We start from the raw sequence: 23,370 nt of genomic DNA, 5'->3' as shown, positions 1-23,370 counted from the left end.
AACCCTGCACTTGCCTCCGTCCATCCCTACACTTCCTGTGGGGAATAAATCACCCACGCCATCCCTACACTTACAGTGTTAGCACCGATTGCGGCACTAACTATAATCCGTAGCAAAGCTGCTTATATCAGAATATGTGGCACAGCCACCAGAACGGGTTCTTCCTCCATAACAAAACCCAACCCCATGCAACAGATATACATGTCATGGCATACAACAAACATAATCAGAATATCATGCATTTCAGTCAAAATTAACCCTAGGGGTATAACGGTCATTTTGCACCTAGGGGTAAAACGATAATTTTCCTACTTAAGGGTATTCTAGTAATTTAAATATTTTAGGGTTTACATACATATTCTAACCATTAACACATTAACAGAAGCACCTACCGAGCATTTTTACCGAATCGGGCCCGTTGGCCCACTAACCTATTTTCGGCCCATTAAGCCCAAATATACCGAAGTGCACGAAATTAAGCACTCTGCAATCATACTGCTTGCGATTATCAAAATTAACAACCAAACCACCTCAAGCGCCAGACGTCATAAGTTCATAAATGCCGGCTTTTAGCTTTTCTTTCGATCTAGTCTATGAGTGGGTGTCGTTTATACACCTGATTTGTAACGGTACGCTGGCGCGATCCACTCACGAGTTGCCTACAATCAAGTTACTAAATGTCAGTCTACATGTCGAAAACAAACTACGTACTATTCCCCTTACCAAATTCAGCCAACATCCCTTCCCTAGAGTTCTTACCTTTTTTGAAATATGGATTAGATCTAGAGATCCAATCCGAATCGATCTTCACACCTTCACTTTGCGCCCCTTGTCCACGCTAATACTTATACAATGAAAAGGAAAAAAAAGCACCAACACCCTTAGTCCAAACGTTAGCCACCCTTAAGGGGTTTTGGCTTTTATCTTAAACCATGAATAACTAACACAAGTGATTCGAATACTTACCAATCATTGTTCTACCCAAGAGAGTACTCTTATCTATGATTCTAATCCCGATCTACCATAGTCAGAAGAGACAGGTTCAAGTAGCCAATGATTCGGCTTCCTACACCCCAGATATGAAGGTTTTCGACTTTTGAAAGAAAAAGGAAAAAGGATAGAGATTCGGCTATAGCAAGATTCAGCTTTTTGAGAAATAATGAAGAAAGGAAAATAAGGGAAAAGATAGAAAGAAAGGAGTATGGGTTCAGCTATGGAGAAAAGAAAATATGAATGCAAGAGAGGGGAGAAGAGAGGAGAAACAATGAAGGTCGATCTCAAAAATAACCGTAGATATGAATGGCCCCAACCTAAATCTATTAGTTACTTAAAAATACCCAAGACTAACACCAAAATTTTAAGAGTTTTTTTCGGCATTTAATTGCCTATAGCCGAATTGGTACTCTGCCATAAATCTTATTTCGACATAAATTCCTTCCCAAATTAAAATTCCATACTTTTCTCCTAAATTTCAGCCCCCACCAATTTAAATCCTATCCAACTTCCTTGCACCATCAGCTGTAGTCCACCGCTTGACCGACTCAAGCCATGACTAGGAGAGTTTCGGTCAAACTCTAACTCTCCCCCACGTGAGCAGCAAAAATCCAAGCCTTCCGTGCGCGAGGTGAGGCTCGAACCCCAGACCTCCGTTTGCCCTTGTGCCTTCGCCCGTGCTGCTGGCCACTGCACCATGCTTCTCTCTTTACTTATATACGGTCGCAATTAATTATAAACCTTACCTGCTGAAGCTCCAGGTACTTGCGAAACAAAAAGGAAATTTTTGCCTGCTGTACATCTCGAACCTGCAACCTCTTAAACACACACATACGTTGCTTCCCACTGCGCCACAGGCTCTCCTTTTGTCAAACTTCATTCGCAACTTCCTTTAAGGCCTATTCCAACCGCAACTTGCATACTAAAAAAAAACCCAATTTGCGCGCGCCGTGCCTTGAACCCAGGCACTTCCCACGGCCTCCTAGCGTGCTTAGCCACTGGGCCAGGTGCTTCTTTATGCTAAAACCCAGCCCAAGTTATTAATAAGGCCTACTGCCCAGATTCTCTTAAGAGGCAAAATTTAAAAATTTCGCTAAAGCTATGGGCGAGCTTAGACTTTTTCCCATACTATAAGCCATTCATATTTTATTTAAAAACTAAAATAATATAATAACCATAATAATGAAAATTTCAAATACGATAATATATATATTTTCCTAATAATAATAATTATAATTTCCATAAATCAATAAAATAGATATCTTGTAAAATTTTCTAATAATATGTTAATTTAAACACTAAATTAACAAAAATAATTTTATAAATATTTTATAAATATATTTGTATCTAATAATTATAATGATAATAATTTTCATAAAAATTAAAATATTAGTACTAACATAAATATTTTATCAATATATATATTTTTAAACACTAGTAATATTCAAAACTTCTCAATATTCAGGTTTTCTTCTATCCGAATCCCAGACTCAATAATGAATATGTAAGTGAATATGTTTTGCAAAATTTTGGACTCTTTTTAATAGGTAACTATACAAGGTTTTTATCGAGGTAAGATCAACTTCAAAACCCTTCATCGTAACACCTCTATATTCGACCATAACATCCAAGCCGAGTTTGGGGTGTTACATTTCAGTTCTTCAAGTTTCACCGAAAAATACAAGTTACATAAATCCTATGTTCGTTTCTGGCTCATATAATTTAATCTAAAATAATAAAATTAAACTCCGCATGGAGATAATAATCGACGATCCAATTTATACATACTCGAGAAATTAATAAAAGTTACATTTAATTTTCTAGGAATCACAATTTTGACAAAATTATTTTATCATACATAATGATAAAATAAAACATACGCTCATTCGCACATATTCTCCTATATTCCCTATACATGTATATAATTACAATAATATCACATCTTATCAAAATTAATCACACATAAATAAGAGAGAAAACAAATTCAGTATCCATTTATACTATAAACATAGTACCACCTGGCTCTGATACTAATTTTTGAAAAAAAGGGGTTCGAAAATGATTTTCTTACAAAACGAAAAATAAAATTTTAAAAATCGAGTCAGTTTGTGATATTTATATCAACAAACCCTGTATCAAAATTGCACTTACATTTTCAGCTAGACGGGTCCTTTTCATTCGCGGCATTTAACTGAATGAGCTTCTCCACTATTCTTATACCACAGACTGCTTCTAGTGTGGACTTAAACAAATTCAAATCAAATACAGAAGCAGAAATTATTAGTTTACTTTCAATGTGAAAGCAAAATCTGTCTTTAATAGAACCCATTAGAATTGTTATTTCGAAAAATAAAATTTATACTTAGAGAATTAATTCTCACTATTTTTGGGCAGAAAAATAATATCTCAAAGTTGTATATTTATCCATATCGGTGTCATCTATTTATAGGGAGAATAGATGAAAACGTTGTTGAATTGTAAAAGCCTATTTTAGTAGAAACATGAATTCCTAGTCTTCATAATTTAATCCAACATCTATTTATAGGGAGAATAGATGAAAACGTTGTTGAATTGTAAAAGCCTATTTTAATAGAAACATGAACTCGTAGTCTTCATAATTTAATCTAATCCAATACTTGTTTTCTATTTCCCAAAATAAACATAATTTATTTAAATAAATTAATTTCCCAATTAAATAATTTTCTCAACCCAATTCTAATTCCTTTAAAATCATGACTTAGTAAGTAATAGAATCTATTAGAACATATATTTAATATTTCTACATTCAATGGATTCACAATGACTAATTAATTTATTTTCATTTTCAAACTTCAATTAATTAATAATTTCAAAAACATAAATTAATTTTTAGGTCATTTCCATTTAGAGAAATCACATTCATTTCCAAATATTTCTCATTTCTCTAACTTTACCATTTATGTTCTTTTGATTTAACATGCAATTCATTTCTGGTTTCAATGAGCTAGTGGAGGGACTGATTGGACATATGCAATTAGGGACCAAATGATTTATAATAAAGTTCTAGCTTTTTGCCTATTAATTATAAACTTATTTAGTCATGAAATCATTCAATTATAGTATCGTAACTAAACTCTCCCTAATGGCATACCATTACGAAAGCAACTTGATCAATGCTTGTCCAATGACCTTGTCATAAGTATGTAGCCCTCCTAGGATATTCTTAATCTCTTTAGGATAAATCTGCTCTCTTAATATTATCCTATTTTATCTCACGGTCACCATTACATCTTCTTTATGAAAAGTCAATTACTATCAAATAGTAATCAAGTCATTAATCACAAAGATTAACAATACTTGTTCACGTTTAGTTTCCATCTATCATGTAATGTCAATGAGAGGATATCATACTCATATCGTGGGTTAGAATTCCACTATTGTGAATGGCACTGCATACTGCAAAAGTCATATACCCAACACACTCACTTTTGGTTCCTTATCTATTTGAACTCAAGCTTTTACTTACATCAAAGTATATGATTCACGCATACATAGTTTGTCATCCACTCGGGATTAAGGTATGTCACACTTTGAATGTCACAAGTGATTAAATTCATTAACGGATTCAGGATCTATTCTTCTTGGGTGATGTATTGTCAATCCATATAGTCGCATCTATGTCTCTATCTTTTGGGTGTCATCTTCTCCGATGCCCAAGACAAGGCATGTCCTCAATTGGACTTGATAGACAATATATTAGTCTTTCAATCAGTCTGCTTATTTTTTATTAGACTCGTTTACTAGTCTAAACTATCTTTCTATATTACGATCTGACCATATAATACCGCTTGGTATTAGTTTAAACATTAGACAACTAGAGCACCAATATTTGCTTCTGTTTTACTTTGCATGCAAAAATCACATGAAGACATTATACAAAATATATTAATGTAATCCATAAATTATTTTATTAACTAATCTGTTCAAAAAATTACAATTTTATAAACAAATATACTACACTTAATACACCAGATCCAACATATAATCATTTACATTTACCTATCACACCCTGTAATCGGTCACTTTTTCATTTCCATACCCTATGCACTATACTATCACATAACATTCATTTCAATTCAATTCAATTTGTGTATATATATTATATATGCATACATATATATAATTTCACATTCAATTTCAAAATCACATTTCAATCATCACCAACACACAATATCTCATACCATATAACATGTTTTAGTTCATTCATACATTACAAATCATGTCCTACAAAATACTACTACTTTCCATTTTATTCAATTCAGTCCACTATCTCAATAATCAGCATCCATCATAGCAGATCAATTCATACGATCATTATTAACTCACCTTAATATTCAATCATGCAATATATGATTGAAATATGACATGAATATGCAAAAAATAAATTGATTTCGAATCATAAAAGCACAAATCGAAATCTCGCGTCATTTGTTAGCAACTCTCGTTTTTCTTTTCCCTCTCGATGGCTCAACATTATCTTTCATTATGATCAATAATTCAATAAATAAAAAAATAACAAATTTCACACAATCCACATTCAAATGCAAAGCCACACGTATTTTCATTTTATTTAATTTTGTCCCTAAAATTGAGATAATCTTATCTTTTGATTCCTAGCTTCAGATTAAAATCCAATTTCATATTATTTTATTAAGGATCTTATACTTTCTATTTTTAGAAAAAATTCATGAAAATTTTTAATTTTATTCAATTTGATCCCTAATGATACAAAGCTAATAATTAAGTTTAATTAACTTTGCAATTTAGTCCTTTCCATAATCTAAGCTTAATATCTATCAAAGTCAAGCCTAATTCATCAATTTATCAACATGGAAACTTGCTACAACAACAATTGATCAAATTGAAACATGGGTTAGCTAAAACAAGCTCTCATAATCATAAATCTATAAAAATTACAAGAAAATGGCTTCAATTTCTCACCTAATTAAATGGACGAATGTTGAAATTCAAAGATGATTTTTCTTTCTTTCTTCCTATGGTGGAACAACCAAGAATGATGAAGATGATGAGAAGTTTTCTTTCTTTCCACCACGTTTACTATTTATAGATTAATTAAGGCTTAATTAACTTAGTTAATCATGTTTAATTGATTTAATAAAACATGTTTATCCATTTAATTACATAATTTAACATAAGTCAATGTTAACATCAACACCCACTATCTCATGCTATTTATTGGTTTAATAACAATTTTAGCCCCTTTGAATAATTACTAAATAGATCCCCAAGCCCTTTCTTAATCAATATTCTATAGCGATTATACTTTTACAATTTAGTCTCTAAGCCTTAATTAACTACATTTTCGGCTAAATTACTTCATCAAATTTTATCACATTTTCATATTAGTTTCTTAAATATTCATATTTTATATTTATGACTCGTTTTACGGAAATGGGTTCCGAAACTGCATTTTTCGACACCATTGAAATTTGAATCGTTACAATTCTCCACTAACTTTTATTTAAAATTAGTTAAATAACCATTTTGGTCCTCTAGATAACTACTGTCTAGGTCCTCAAGCATTCTTTATATGAAAACTCAACAATGATTGAATTTTTACAATTTAGTCCTTTAACTTTAATTAACTATTTTCTCGATTAAATTACTTGATCGGTCTTTAATATATTTTCATAATAACTCCAATAATCTGCATATTTCATTCTTATGGATTTGGTTTATAGAAACGGGGTTTCAAAGTTGCATTTTCCAACATCACTTAAAATTGGTTGTTATTGATTTCTCTATAAAAAATTGGAAACGTATTATACTTTATTTGACTATATAATGTAACATCCCAAAAATAGGGGTTACTAGAATCGGGTTTGTGAATCGAGAGAGAGTGGTCATGCCTTAATTTTTTAAATTTATCTATGCATTTTTAGGAAATAAATGAGGTATTAGTTTTTTGGTTAAGTGTTAGTGAAACGTTCCTTGAAATCCAAGTTAAAATCCCTTCTCTCTCACATTTTTTATTATTTTGCAAATTTTGCCTTTAACCATAGTATGTGACATGCCTTGTTTTTTAAATAAATGTTGCAAAATTATTTCAAGAATTATGAAAAATCTTAATGGTTAAAATAAATATGAGAAAGCATGGAAATTAAATGAGGTCCCAAGTTCAAATCGCTTCCCTTGCAAAAAAATTAAATTTTGCAAAATCCCTTGATTTTTTTAATGTGTGTGTCATCCATACCCTTGAACCCTAAGTATAAATATAACTTTTTATTGTATTTTTAAGCCTTTAATTCAACTTTTACCTACCCAAGCCGCTCAGCCTCTTCCTCTCCTCTTTTCTCTTCAATTCTCTTTCTTTCTCCCATTGTTGTCGTCGCCTACACCTAGTTTTACCATCTCTTTCTTCTTTTTCTTTTTTTCCACGAGATTTGTTAACATATTCTCCACCATATTTCTGTCATTTTTCCTCATTAAAATCAACCCCAAATCTGAAATCTTGAACTCCAAGATCGATCCTGAACATTGCCAAGAAACTGTCATTGCCTTTTCTCTCAACTAGCTTGGGTAAGGTCTCTTCTCTCTTCAATTTCTTAATTAATCTTATCCATTCAAAACCTAAATTTCCAGATCCAAAATTTTGGGGATTTTAAATTATTTCAAAGGTATTTTTCCAGATTTTAATAAGATCTCAAATCGTTTTAACATTCAGCCCCAATTTTGGCCACCGCGAGTGGTGGTGCGTGCACCTATGGGCAAGAACAGGGGTTGTTTTGTTTCTTGGTTCTTCCCTATATCTTTTCAGAATTAATTTTAGTTCTTGAACCCTTCTAATAATATTTTAAACCCATTTCAATTAGGGAAAAATTTTCTTGATCGATTGGTCATTCAGATCCCACAAATCGTGAAGCGTAAGTGCAATTAAGGGTAACTAGTTTGTTATTTCGACATAGTTGTTGGGTAAAGGTTATGATTTGATTAAATGAAGGAATTTAATCATTAATTATCTATTTATTTTCCAGTATATTATTTAATTAGGTGCCGACCCAAACGCCTCAAATCATCCAAAAAGGTGAAGAACGATTGTACGTACAGTTTGTATCGATATAGTGTAAGTAATCTAACTAGTTTGGATTCATAAAATAGTTATAATTTCAATTATTGGTTTGAAATCATAAGTGGGTGTGTGGGGGAAGGTTTAGTGGTAAGTTTATTGTATTTATACTGAATTTTTGTTTAGGTTTGTTTAAGGAATTGTTAAGGAAAATTAGAAGATTTGCTAGTGTGCTGCGATGAAGCGAAAAATAAGCTGTGGGTCCTAAACTCATAAATTTTTTTGAAAATGTTAAATATCATGTTATATTTAATAAATTAGCTTGCTGATTGGATTGGCTTAATAGTCAAATTATTGATTTTGTGAGTGGTCGAACCAGATATGTTTCGAGACTTAAAAGATTGACATGTTGGCAAAATTGCTAGTTCGATAGTATGAATGTTTGATTGACTTTGTAATTACATATTTGAGTTATGAGATATGATAATGTTTGACTGAATGATATAATGTGTTGGGATATTAAGCTTATGTATGATTTAAATGCATGAGATATTTTGTAACACCCCTTACCCGTACCCGAGACCGGGATAGGGTACGAGACATTTCCGGACAAACATACAAACATCCAACTAAAATACGGGCTATAAAATTTCACTATTATTTTGAAACATTCATTCACATGCACCTAGTCCCTTATTTGGGTCTACGAAGCCCAAAACATACTTTAGGAAGGTTTCGGGACTAAATTGAGAACTTTGAAAAGTTTTGGGAAATCATAGAAAATTTTACCATAAAACAGAGTCACATGCCCGTGTGCCTTTGACATGCCCGTGTCCTCAGGCCGTGTAACTCTCTGTTTATGACGTTAGCATACAAATTGAACCACATGGCCAGGCTACACGCCTGTATCTCCAGACTGTGTCTCTCACACGGTTGAGACACACGACCGTGTCTCAACCCGTGTAATTAACTCTTAAGCTATTTTCCAAGCCTTTTTGTCACGTTACATGCACCCACATGGTTTCAATAACATTCAATATCCTCTATTTTGATACAAATATATCATTTTCCTACCATCATGCATGTAATACACATTCTTACATTAACCAGAACTAGATATACCAGATCTTGTTCTCATTTTAACCAAGCCTAAACATACCATTTCACCTTTATTTGGCCTTATCAATTATATTACCACTTATACTCTCATACCAAAGTTATCTTTATGTCAAACAATCTCAACTTAACAACAAACTTATATATATATATATATATATATATAATTAAGCCACGTCTTTATAGAATACCGACAATTCACATACGTAGAACAACATGCTTGACTATGACATTCCACACCAATTTCATGTTTAACAACAGTATTACTTATTCTTACCTTACACCTTTACATTAAGAATATGGTCACATCTAATGATCATAATTTATTCACCGCATAAGCATGACATATCATATAGCAATGGATCAAGCATGCATAATCAATTAGGTTTACAACCCAATGATCGAATATAAACCATATCACATGGCTATATACGATTTAACCATCATAAGTCAATACGTTTGGCCAAATCATACTAACAACTATCATAAAGACTAAGTCTCTATACATGCCACTAACTTGAAAACACTTGAAGTTTATTGACACTTCACATTAACATTCTAATAGTGTGATGCTGCCTCCGATGATCTCCAACCCTGAGTCGACCTACTAATACTAAAAGAAATGGAGGGAGGGGTAAGCTTTATGCTTAGTAAGTCCATATGAAATTAATAAGAAATTTACCAATATGTTTCCATATGTAAAACAACTATAATTACACTTTTAGTCATATTCTGGTCAAGCTGTCTACTCGAGTCATAGTTGATAAATTATTTATAACTCAAGCTACAGAACTCCAAATTAAGATCTGTTAATTTTTCCAGAAACTAGACTCACATATATTCTTTCCATAAAATTTTTAGAATTTTTGGTTCAGAAAACTACTATAGTTTATTCATTAAATTTTTCCTTATTTTGCTGTTCAACAGTTCTGACCTCTCTTCACTAGAAATTATTTATCTCATAATACAGAACTTGAATAATGCTTCCATCTATCTTTCTAGAAACAGACTCAATAATAATTTTAACCATAAAATTTATAACTCACAATTATTTTTTTACAATTTCTGGTGATTTTCTAAAGCTAGGACAGGGGATTCTGGAATCACTCTGTCTCACAAGAACTCAAATATCTCATAATAAAAAATTCTATTGCTTACAACGTTTCCTTTATGAGAATCTAGACTCATTAAGATTTAATTTCATATATTATTCAGCCTCTAATTCGACTTTCACTATTTATGGTGATTTTCAAAGTCAGGATACTGTTGCACTTCAACACTGTTTCGGTGCAAAATCACAATAGCTATCATAAATTCATTGTTACTTTATACTCATAGGCATGATTGAATATCATACATGTATCTTTGCACAAACCATCATACTTTCACCAGATCATATAACATTACCATTCATATCCATTCATACATAATACACAAGGACATATATTGCCATAAATCATCATAGTCATACGAGCACATAATGGCAAATACATACCTTTGCTTTCTTGCATATATACATACCTTACTTAGCTTACGTTCAAATTTCATATACATTACCCGTTGAACATTTGGAATAATGAACAGAATACTCGAATACAAACGCACCGAAGTGCCATAATCATAACATAGCATGCCTCTCAACAGGGCTATATAATAGCACCCGGACCTAGCATGCATCACATAACCACGCCTCTCAATAGGGCTACATAAGCTCCCGAACCTAGCATGTACCACATAATTACATGCCTCTCAACGGGGTTACACAAGCTCCCGGACCTAGCATGTATCACGTCATCAAATGAGCTCATATATACATAGCTATCCTAGTGACATGTCACTTGTATCCTCACCTATTCCTAAGTTCAAACGGGATTTTCGGACATTCATCTCTTTGTCGAACATTCTCGAAACGTTGGCCTCATATCATATGGCATTATCATATACAAATACTAACATGGCAACACTTATAGCATAAGCATAAAACATCAAAACATATTATAGCAACAAAGTAACCAAATAACATATTATTTATCTAAATGTTATTTAAACATTTAAAACATCAATTAAGTTATTTATTTGTACATGTACTTACATCTCATGTAATATGAAATCAATAATATTAAAATACACATTGCATTATTGAAAATCATATGAACTTACCTCGTATACGAAAATGGCCATTTTTACTATTTAAGTCCACTACTTGATATTTTCTTGATTTTAGCCCGAATCTCGATTTCTTTGATCTAGCATTACAAATATAGCTCATTTATTACTCACATTATTCAAATGAGTCCATTAATCATATTTTTACAAATTTGCATTTTGACTCCTAAACTTTTGCATATTTTCACTTTTTCCCCAAGGTTCAGAAATTAAACTTCATCCTATTTTCTTATGTTTTATGACATGTTGATCATTTTTCCCTTCTATGACAACATCAAATTCTCACTCTAACATGTACTTATGAACATTAGGTATTTTTACCAATTATGTCGTTTTACTCGTTTTCACGTAAAATCGCTTAGCAAAAGTTGTTTATCTAACACCCAACACCCATTTTCTACCATTAGACATCAAAATGCATGCATGTCACATATGGGTCAATTTTTAAACATGGACCCTAGCTCAAATTAATGGTAGAAATGGGTAAATCGAGCTACGAGGATTTCAAAAATGCAAAGAATAATAAAACCGGGGCAAAGATAGACTTACAATCAAGCTTAAAAGTTTTACAAACCCTAGCCATGTCTTCCATAGACTTACAATCAAGCTTAAAAGTTTTACAAACCCTAGCCATGTCTTCCATCTCCATATACGGTTATGGCATGAGAAAAATGAAGAAGATGACATCTTTTTCTTAGTTATTTTGGCTTTATTTGCCAAATTACTAAAATACCCTTAATGAAAAATAAATAAAAACAAACCATGCCATGCCCATTTTTGTCCACTAATTACAAAATGGGCTATTTTCCAATTAAGGACCTCCAATTTAAAAACCTATTACTCACAAGTACTTAGTACCTTTATGGACTAGAACACACATTTTTCAACTTTTTACAATTTAGTTCTTTTGACTAAATTGAGTGTCCAAAAGTCAAAATTTTCGAACGAAATTTTCACTAAATTATTCCGTGAAATCATAGACCATAAAAATATAATAAAAATAAAATTTCTTCGATGGATTTGTGGTCCCGAAACCACTGTTCCGACTAGGCCCAAAATCGGGATGTTACATATTTGTTATATTGTGTAATGAAAAGGGTGCTATTAATGCACAACGAAAAATCGTAAAGCAAATGAAATTGAACAATATTGATTGATACAAACACAATGGTAATTTGAAAGATCGGAACACTGTTTTCATTTACTAAAAGTATGTGATTGTTGAGGACATGCTGAACATGTCAAATGACTGTGAAAAGTATTGAGATATGATTATGTATGAGACTATGTGACATATTGCATATGCATTAGGTTGTGATTTTGTGGTTGACAGAGGAGTTTCGTGGAGTACCGGCGATATATTAAGTCTGCATTATTTGTAGTCAGTGCACTACACTTGGAGTATTGAGGGGATTGGCAATTTTATCGCATATTATATGTTATTGGTGATTGTATCGCATTATTTGATATTCGGTAGATTTTCTACATTATTAGTTATTCAGTGGTTTTACCACATCGAGCTATGATCATAATGTTTTGGAGTTTGGCAGACGGGTTTTGGGGAACTCGTGGTGTGTAGCGGATGATATGGTTAGGAACCTTTTTGCATTGCATCATGCGCACGACATATTCGAGTGTATTGATTTATGCTACGCATTATACTTTGTTGTATTGAATGGTATCGAAATTAATGATTGTTAATCGAATGAATGATGACTTATGCTCATACACCGTTTGACATAAATTTTGTAAGGGCTATGTAATGACATGAAATTCCTATTATGGTTCTGTATTCTTCTGTTAATGCTAATATGTTTCACTGTATTTGATGTTTTTGGTTGTTTAAATAATTATTCGACTCACACTGAGCTTTTCATAAGCTCACCCCCTAATAGTGTTTAACTTTTCAGGTAAACCTCAAAATTAGGACAGGACTTGGCATTCGGAGAATCACCTTGGACCTCAAACTATTTTTAATAAGTATTAATCAGTTTCTATTGATTTTGGTTTGTAATTTTTAATGACTTCTGGTCTGTGGCTTGGTAACTTTTTTTTTCTGGGTTTTTGCATGCTTGAATTACTCAAGCATAATAACCGGATAATGCATTATATTGGGCTTAAGTAAAATTTGATATTGTTCCCTAGTTTCCATTACATTGCAAATGAACTATTTTTGAAAAACAAATCGATAAGGCAACTATTTTTCCAAAATGACTTGAAAAATGGCTTTTCCGCTGCAATAGTTTAACATTGAGTTTTTTTTAAAGAAGAGCGACAAGCAAACAATTTTTCTAAAACAATTCTATCAACAATAAAATGAATCCTAAGGATACACGACCTAATGAATGAATGCTTTTAAGCTAACTCAAAGTACAACTACAATTTTCTCTAAAATGAGTTTATTTAAAGTCTTTAAAAGTAACGTAAGTTAGCTTAGCCATTTTGGTGGCTAATGTAGCCTTCGCAATCTAGCCATAATGTCTAGGTCGGGTTTGGGAGGTTACGATAAATACCATGCATAGAAAAAAGAAGGAATAAATCATAAAATGTTATAAATGTAGTAGATTATTTTTCTAAAAATATGATTATGTATAATAATAAATTGTTTATGAAACCCTAAATAAAGAAAATTTTATTGTGGGAAATATTAATTTATACATTTATTTATTACAATTTATGTACCACCGGTCAATGGATTTGTCTATAACAAAATTAGAAACACAAGATACTTTATTTGACTATATTAATACCATGACTTTTTTAAAAGAATAAATCATAATAGTTAGCAATTATTATGAGAAACATTACTTTTTTTCTTTTATAATTTATTTACCATCGATCAAGGGAATACTTGATGTGATTTCTTGAACCTAAATAGAACCTCGATAATATACTAACGAGACTCGTACTCGAAGTTAGAAATTCACATTTATGATGGACCGTCTTGAGTAGGAACAAACAGATAAAAGACCTTGAATCGAGGTGCTTGGAACCAAAGTTATAAATGAACCCGACCAACTTAAACTTGAACAAATACTCGAACCATAGTATAAGAAAAGTTGGTGTCGCTACACACCGGAAAGGGATGAGAAGGGGAATGATAAGACAGATGAACTCCACAAAACTGTAATTTTGATAAGTTCGAATAAGTTCAATGAAGAACCAAGAGAGAAACTCTCATAATATATTTTGTATTGAAAAGTCAATTTGTCTTTACAATGAAATGACCTAGCTATTTATAGACCTAGGCATACTAAATGACACATTCGACTATTAAGTGCATACATGTATGTGTGTCGTACAATGTATAGTAAACTACATGGACATTTAGGTGCAATGTATGACTGAATGGTCACATTCATCTTCCTTGGTGGTTCATGAACATCTTAGGTGCATGAAGAAGAAAATTTGTCCCCGCTTGTAAGTGCATGTATGTGTAGATTTGTTCCCCTTGTGTAGGTACATGAATGCTCACATTTAATGTTGCAACTTAAATGCAATGCTTCCCCCTTGCCATACATGTATGTTAGTATTCCTTGAATCTTCATAAAGCTCATTCTTCCCCCTTGAACCATACATGTATGGTAAATGATACCTTGAATTCAACCAAGGTCGTAAGTACATGTATCATTGAATTTGGCCATGGAATATGAAAAGTCACTTGAAGCTTGATGAATGCACAAACTTGTAGGTAGGGGTGAGCAAAATATGATTCGATTCGAAAAACTCAATAAAAATTCAAATTTTAAATTAAATAGTTTGAGTTATTTGAGTTAATCAAGTTATTTGGATTAACTCGAATAAAAAATTAAGTTTTTCGGTTTAACTTGAATATGAATTACACAATTCGAGTTATCCGAAAATCCAAATAAGAAAAGACAAAACAACGTCATTTTGATAAATGTTTACTTTTTTAAAAGTTAAATTTTAAAATAATTAAGTTAAAAGGCCAAACTATGTCATTTTGATAAATGTGTACTTATTAAGTTAAAAGGTAAAATCATTATATTGTTCATGTAGTTGAATAATCTTGTACTTCGTCTACTAGTTAAATAATCAGTCCATCTAAACACAACATTAAATATAAATAATAGGATTCGTTAACTCGACTCGATTTGACTCAATTCAAAAAAATTTAAATTGACTTCGGTTGCTAAAATAGGATTTGTCAACTCGACTAACTCGAATATGTTTTACTCGCTTTGACTCGACTCGATTGAATACTCATTCTTACTTGTAGGTCCAATGGATGTTGATTGTGCATGAATTTGGGTGGAATGTAAAGGGTCATATGGTGCTTAAAGGGACAACCGAATGTACCTGAAAAAGGTATAAATAGAAGTGCCATTAGTACATTTCAAGACATCAAAATAACAATTATCCAACACACAATTGGCACATAAGTTATGCACATGATATCCTAGCATAGTAAACGTGTAAAATAAGACTTAATAAAATAAAATGATAACCATATATTAAAATAAGACATATGATATAAGAATAAGCATACTTAGACACACAAATAAAAACTAGACTAAGTTGTGGTCAAACTATAATTGCAATACTTAATAAAATATAAATAAAAGATAAAAGGAAGATTCAAAATAATTCATGGTGGCTGAATGGGCAACCCAAGCCCACTTGAATGTTCAACACTTGGACTACATGAACCATCCTTGGAATAAGGTTCAGCCCATCTTGAAGGTAACTAACTTGGCCATTGTTCCAAAGCCCACGAATCATGCCATTAAGAGCTTCTTTAAATTGTTTAGCTTAGGCCCTTTTGATTGGTCCAACCAGCACTTGTAATGGATCCTATAAAGCCTTTGGTGTGTTTTGTGCAAATGAATCATCAATGTTTGGCTCAATCACAACTTTCAAAGGCTCTTTTAAATTCAACACATTGCTCGAGCCCATGATCACATCAATATTAGTAACACATGATAACTTTTTCTTTTTACCATATAAATTTCATGGAAGGTTTTATTTTTTACAAAAAAGGAATATATTATAATAGATCTGATTAATGGGGTTTGAAGTAAAAAAGAATAAATTATTAATTGCCATATGTCAGTAGATAAATTTGTCACTTGGCTGTGTAAATACTATTACATCAGCAAGCACTACAACAAAATTCACATTTATTGATGGACAAAATTCGTCACTATAAGTATTAAAAACTCATCCATATAGGCTATACTACAGTCAATAGGGATACTTTGATGAAATTTTTGTCGTTGCTAACAACTAGAACCCGTTGGTATATGCTTTTAGACTATACTGATGGTTATTCTATTAGTAAAAACTACTACCCCACAAAGCCTTTACTGATGGCTTTCATCTGTCAGTATAATACTATATCATATGGTGACAGATTTTGGCAGTATAATCTATACCGATGGATATAAAGTTTCATTAATATAGAGCATCCTTGTACCGATAGATTTTGGTATTCCATTTGTAAAGGATAAATTCAAAGTAATGGTCAATAAATATGTTTACATTTACTGACGATTTTAAAATCCGTTAATGTAAGACATTTATACTGACAATTTGTAAGCGTCAATATAAGTTTCTGTCAGTAAATATATAAATTTTTGTAGTGAGGCTTGACTTGTTTGGTGCAAAGCTTGCTTTAGTGTGTGTGTATATATATTAGATTAGTGATAAATAAGGATTACATAGGCAATATTATTTCCGTAAATACTGTAAGGAATATGGTAAGGTATCCATTAGCATTCATAAGAAAATTTGCATCCATACCAATGTTAAACAAAAATAAGAGAATTTGTAGGATTACATCTTTTTTTTTGAAAACCCTGCTATATTATATATCTAATAAATATAAAATCATCTTCTTTTGGAGGCAATGAAATTAATAGGGATAATTTAGATGTTTTAAAATATTAATAAGGTGTTTTGAAAAATATTAATTAAATTTCTATAACATCTTTCAATTCAATAAATATTTTTATTTCTTTTTAATATTCCCCAACCATTGTTAATATTTATGTAACGCCCCAAATTTCTGTAATTTTGACTTTTGTGGAATTATAGCGTAGGGGGATATCTAAATATAAATTTTTGCATGAATTTGCATAATATTAGTCTGCTTGTGTGGTTCTGTGCTCTGGGGTGTGTTTGGGAGGTCCTAAGTTCGAGTCTTAACTTGGGCTAAAATTTTGGTTTTTATAAGAATTAAGCCTGGGTTTTGGTTACTGGGTTTATAAGAATTTATTTGTAAGAATATGACAGAATGGGCCTACTGGTCTGGTGGCTAAGTGGTGTATTGGTATGATGGCGGTCTGGGGTTCGATTCTCTGCGTGGGAAAAAGGAGGAGTATTTTGCTGCAAATTTCGGCTAGGAGTTTGAATTTTAGTAAACTGCTGAGTAGGGGAGTAGTAGTAGATTGTAGGGTTATTTATTAGTTTGCGATTCTTCCCAAAATCCTCTCTGTTGAAATTCTCTGCAATTCCCCTCTCAACCTTTCATTTTGTTTTCTTTTTGCCGAAAATCCCCCCTTTTTTTGTGTTGCTGAAATTTTGGTTCTTTTATCCTTCTCCTCCGTTTACTTTCCTCCGATTAGTTTTGGCTTGAATTCGATAAGTATGGTTTTGTTAAATTGCGTAGTTTCATTGGGAGATTGTTTAAGAGGGATTTTTGTTTGCTGTATAGGGAATTATCAAGGTTTTGTGGATCACTAATCGAGGTTCTAAACAGCGAATAATCACCGTTATTCGTTGAAGGTAAGTGGAACTCTAGTTTCGGGATTTGTCTATTCTTAGTAAATCATTCAAGTGATCAACTTTGGTTTCGAATTTGTTAATAATAGGTTTTGGAGTGCTCAAGATTGCGTTAGCTTCGAAACGATACTAGGTGTGTACTCTAATCGATCTGAAATCACGTTTCAGTGAAAGTCGAAAACACTACTGTCGACGCCACATAGGCGTGTGGACTGCCCGTGTGGCGATACACGACCTTGTGTTCGACGAACCAAACCATGTGCGTGCCACAAGGGCATGACGAACACGGGCGTATGATGGCTTGTAGGTCGTGTACGAGGCACGAGCTTTGGAAAATGGGCCGTATGGGCTACACAGTGGTGTAGGCCCACACAGGTGAACTACACGAGCTTGTGGGAATCTAGGCTAAACCGTGTGATCTACACGGATAAGGCCAATTTGGGTCGTATGACCCACACAGACATGTGGGCCCACACGGACAGGGAACATGGGCGTGTGAGCCCAATTTTGTTGAAATGATCTGAAAGGTTGCACGGGTCGTCTAAGTCGACTGTGACCTAACTGTAGGGGCGATAAGCGTTACTCAATCCCCTTACTCTGATTGGTTACTGAAAAGTATATTAATATAAGCATGTGTACCTCTCTGATTCTGTATATCTGCTCTGACATGATGTTGATATGATCTGCTATTTGCATAATAGTATGCCATGATATTTATGATGCATTGCATTGGGTTGGGATTATTGTGAAGAGAAGGAAGTCTGAGAGGCGATTAGTCTGTTATCTGGCAGCGATGCTGTATTTATATATATAAATTGCCATGTATTGTTTTTCGGTACCAGTTGGTGTATAGGGTTGGATGGGTTGATTAAATCCCCATACTTGGTGTGTAGGATTGAGTGGGTCGATTCTATCCCCACATGGTGTGTTGGGTTGGATAGAGATTGTGTGCAGCGTTGGTGGAAATGTTTTTTGATATCTGATCTGTTATGCATATGATATTTGTATGGCTAAGGCCGAAATATCTGTATTCTGTTATCTGCTGGTATGCATGTTTTTGTGGGGATGTACACACTGAGTTTGCGAAAACTCACCCCTTTATTATTTTTTTTGTCAGGTAATCCTTAGCAGTAGATGGATCGGTGATGGAAGGCTCGATAGTGACCACTGGTAGACATTTACGAATTTTTTATTAACACTTTATTTTTTCTACTTTATTTAATTATATGTTTTGGGATTTTAAATTGTTAAATTATTGATTTATGACTTGTTGATGTTTTAGCTTCAGCGTTAATGAAATATTTTCACTTAATATCTGGAATAGATATTTCACGACCTAAGTAAAAGTAACAAATTGGACGATTTTACTTGTTAAAGTTTTTTAAAAAGCTCTTACATGTGACACTGCCCAATTCGGCCATAGCATCTAGGCCGGGTTTAGGGGTGTTACATTTAGTGGTATCAGAGCCAGGCTCAAAACTCGGCTGTGAATTTTGGGTTCCAAAATTGGTTTTAGAGAAACACTTTCGAATGTTTTCAAATACTCTGATAATAAGTATGTGGTACACCAAGCTTCCAGCACTGATCCTGTAAGTTCTCTAAAACTTTGTCTGTATCTATCTGAAATACTGTGTATGGGTTAGGAGACACTTTAGGTAGTGTAAACTGGAAACCGTAGTTAGCTTAGTACTCGCGATAACTGACTCTGAAAACCTATTACTATATTGCATAAAATATCTATTAACAAACATCGAAACTGTAAACTGATTGCATAAAATTTCTAAAACCAGATTAATTCGATAGTTACGATGAGCACATGTGGTACTCGTGGACGGGGTACTAGAGGCCGAGGTAGGGGCCGTAGAGGGATTCGAGTTGAGTCATTTGCATTTGATACGATCCCTAATTTGGACACTAGCGAGACGCTTGTGTTACCTGTTACGGAGACTAGTACTGAGTCTCAAAACAATATAGCTAGGGACGACACATTGTCCCAGGCCATGCTATGAATTCTGGAAAGGGTCATTGGGGCTAATGTTGGATTTGGAGGCCGTCGATCGGTTACGGAATGACTCCGGTCGAACGGGGCTAAAATATTCAAGGGCATCGCTAGAGTTGCTCCGAGTGTGGCTGAGTACATGATGGAGGCCACGGAGCATATCATGTACGATCTGGACTTCTCTGATGAGCAGAAGCTCAAGGGAGCTGTGTCATTGCTGCGGGATGAGGCGTATCAGTGGTGGCTGACTGTTAAGGAGGGCACTCAGCCTGATCGACTGACTTGGGATCTGTTTAAAACCACTTATCAGAGTAAGTATGTGGGAGCCAGCTACACTGACGCTAGGTGACGTGAGTTCCTAATCTTACTCAAGGAGATCGTTCAGTGGCCGATTATGAGGTTGAATTTCTGAGACTGAGCCGTTATGCGCGAGGCATGGTGGCGACTGAGTATAAGCGATGTGTTCATTTTGAGGACAACTTTAGGGATAACTTGAGGGTTCTAATAATTCCGCAGAGGGAGTATGTGTTTGCCATGTTAGTCGAGAAGGCCAAGATTGCTGAGGAGGTTAAACGCGCTGAGCGCCAAAATCGTGACAGAGGGAAGGCTAAGAGGGATCTATATCTTCAAATGCTAGGGTGAAGCCTAGGAAAAAGGCCAGATCTGATAGACCCATGAGAGTTGGGCCTATTGTTGCACCTGCTGGGGTGGCAATTTGCCAGCTTTGTAATAGACGTCATCCGGGCAAGTGTTGAAGGTCTACTGGAGCTTGTCTTAGATGTGAGTCTTCTGAGCATTATGTTAAAGATTGTCCATTGAGGACTAATCAGATGCAAGCTCCGGCTACTAAGACTGCACAGCCGCCAAGGGGAGTTTAGCAACCACTTAGGGGCCGAGGTCAGGCTAGGGGTGGTAACGGTATGGGCCGAGGACAGAGAGCACTGGGCAGAGGTGCTGGGCTGACTGAGGCTAGGCAGCCTGCACTTGTCTATGCTGCACGTAGTCGTGAGGATGGAGATATTTCGGACGTCATCACGGGTACGTTTTTAATCCTTAATGTATCTTATGTTGCACTGATAGACATAGGCTTTACACATTCCTACGTTGCATGTTTTGTGTCTGAGTCTTTGGGAATACCGTATGAGAGCACTTCTACTGAGATTTCAATGGTGAGTCCGTTGGGGCAACCATTAGGGTTAGTAAATTGTTCAGATACGTTCTGTTGGAAGTCTAAGGGACGATATTTCTGGCTGATCTAATGGAATTTTCGTTTGGAGAGTTTGACTTAATTTTGGGTATGGGAGTTTGCCTTAATTTTGGGTATGGACTGGCTGGTAAAGCATCGTGTAAGTCTGGAACATGCTGAAAAGAGGGTGGTTCTGAGGACTGAGGAGGATAATAAGATAGTCGTGGTTGGAGAATGACAGAATTATCTGAGTAATGTGATATCTGCATTAGTGGCAGAGAGGCTGGTGAGGAAAGGATGTAAGGCGTTTTTGGCCTACATTAGTGTCTCGGATTCTATAGACTTATTGGTTAAGGACATCTGTGTTGTGAATGACTTTTCAGATGTTTTTCCAGAGGAATTACCAGGATTGCCTCCGAGTCGTGAGGTAGAATTTGGGATTGAGTTGATTCCTGGTACAGCTCTGGTATCTATCGCCCTGTATCGAATGGCACCGAATGAGCTGGCGAAACTGAAGGTTCAAATTCAAGAGCTATTGGATCGTGGGTTTATTCATCCCAGTGTGTCTCCGTGGGGAGCACCTGTTCTGTTCGTAAAGAAGAAGGATGGTACAATGAGGATGTGTATCGACTACAGTCAATTGAACAAGTTGACGATTAAGAATAAGTACCCACTTCCGAGGATAGACGACTTATTCGATCAGTTCAGAGGGGCTTCAGTATTTTTTAAAATCGATTTGCGGTCAGGTTATCATTAATTAAGGGTTAAGGAGGTCGATGTGTATAAGACGACATTTAGGACTCGTTATGGGTATTACGAGTTTCTAGTCATGCCTTTTGGGTTGACTAATGCACCAGCGGCATTTATGGACTTGATGAACCGTGTGTTTCAGCCTTACTTGGATCTGTTTTTGGTGGTTTTCATCGATGACATTTTGGTGTATTCTAAGTCTGAGGACGAGCACGATAAGCATTTAAGAGTGGTTCTACAGATCCTTTATGAGAAACAGTTGTTTGCAAAGTTTACAAAGTGTGAGTTTTGGCTTATGGAGGTAACGTTTTTAGGGCATGTGGTTTCTGCTGAGGGGATTCGAGTAGATCCTTGTAAGATTGAGGCTGTGATGGATTGGAAATAGCTGAAGAATATGTCAGAGATTCGCAGTTTTCTGGGACTGACAGTATATTACTGATGTTTCGTAGAGGGGTTCTCGTTGATTGCAACGCCGTTGAATAAGTTGTTGCGTAAAGGAGTTCTTTTTTTTTAGACTGACGCACAGCAAGAAAGCTTCGAGAAGTTCAAAATAGTTTTGATTCAAGCTCTAGTTCTGATATAGCTTGAGCCTGGTAAGGACTTCGTGGTTTACAGTGATGTGTCACATGTGGGTTTGGGTTGCATCTTGATGCAAGACGGTAAGGTAATTGGTTATGCATCTCAACAGCTTAAGACTTACGAGGCTAATTATCCGACGCATGGTTTGGAGTTGGCGACAATTGTCTTTGCATTGAAGATTTGGAGACATTATTTGTATGGAAAGAAGTGTACCATCTACACTGATCACAAAAGCCTCAAGTATCTCCTCACTCAGAAGGAGTTAAATCTTAGGCAACGATGATGGGTCGAGCTGCTTAAGGACTATGACTGCAGTATAGAGTATCACCCTAGAAAGGCCAATGTGGTAGCTGAATCATTAAGCCGTAGGGCTGTGGCTAATTTGAGAGCGTTGTTTGCTAGATTGAGTCTTTGTGACAATGGGAGTCTCCTGGCTGAGTTGCAGGTTAGGCCGATGTCGCTGGTTCAGATTAAGGATAAACAGTTAGGAGATGAGTCTCTTCAGTTTCAATTTCTTCAAGTTGAGACTAGGACTACTACTGACTTTAGGATTAGTAGTGATGGAGTACTGTGTTTCCGAGGTAGGATCTGTATACCTAATGATGAAGATTTGAGACTGTCGATTTTGAAGGAGGCACATAGTAGCCTTTACGTTATGCATCCTGGTGGGAACAAGATGTATCGAGATCTTCGAGAGTTGTATTGGTGGCTAGGGTTGAAACATGAGGTGACTGACTATGTTGCTTGTTGTTTGACTTGTCAGCAGGTTAA

The 23,370-nt window shown here is 34.5% G+C and overlaps 1 protein-coding gene across 1 annotated transcript; it reads left to right on the top strand.

Annotated features, from left to right (window-relative positions):
* Positions 1 to 21,004: 21,004 nt before the first annotated feature.
* Positions 21,005 to 23,370, top strand: LOC108477781 (uncharacterized). Its single transcript, XM_017780275.1, has 6 exons — positions 21,005 to 21,122; positions 21,165 to 21,253; positions 22,163 to 22,387; positions 22,604 to 22,742; positions 22,920 to 23,264; positions 23,366 to 23,370. Exons 1-6 carry the CDS (start codon positions 21,005 to 21,007, stop codon positions 23,368 to 23,370), a joined length of 921 nt encoding a protein of 306 aa, XP_017635764.1.

This window comes from Gossypium arboreum, chromosome 12 (assembly GCF_025698485.1).
Source record: "Gossypium arboreum isolate Shixiya-1 chromosome 12, ASM2569848v2, whole genome shotgun sequence".
In the NCBI taxonomy this organism is placed as follows: domain Eukaryota; kingdom Viridiplantae; phylum Streptophyta; class Magnoliopsida; order Malvales; family Malvaceae; genus Gossypium; species Gossypium arboreum.
This window is presented reverse-complemented; position numbering and strand designations above follow the sequence as displayed.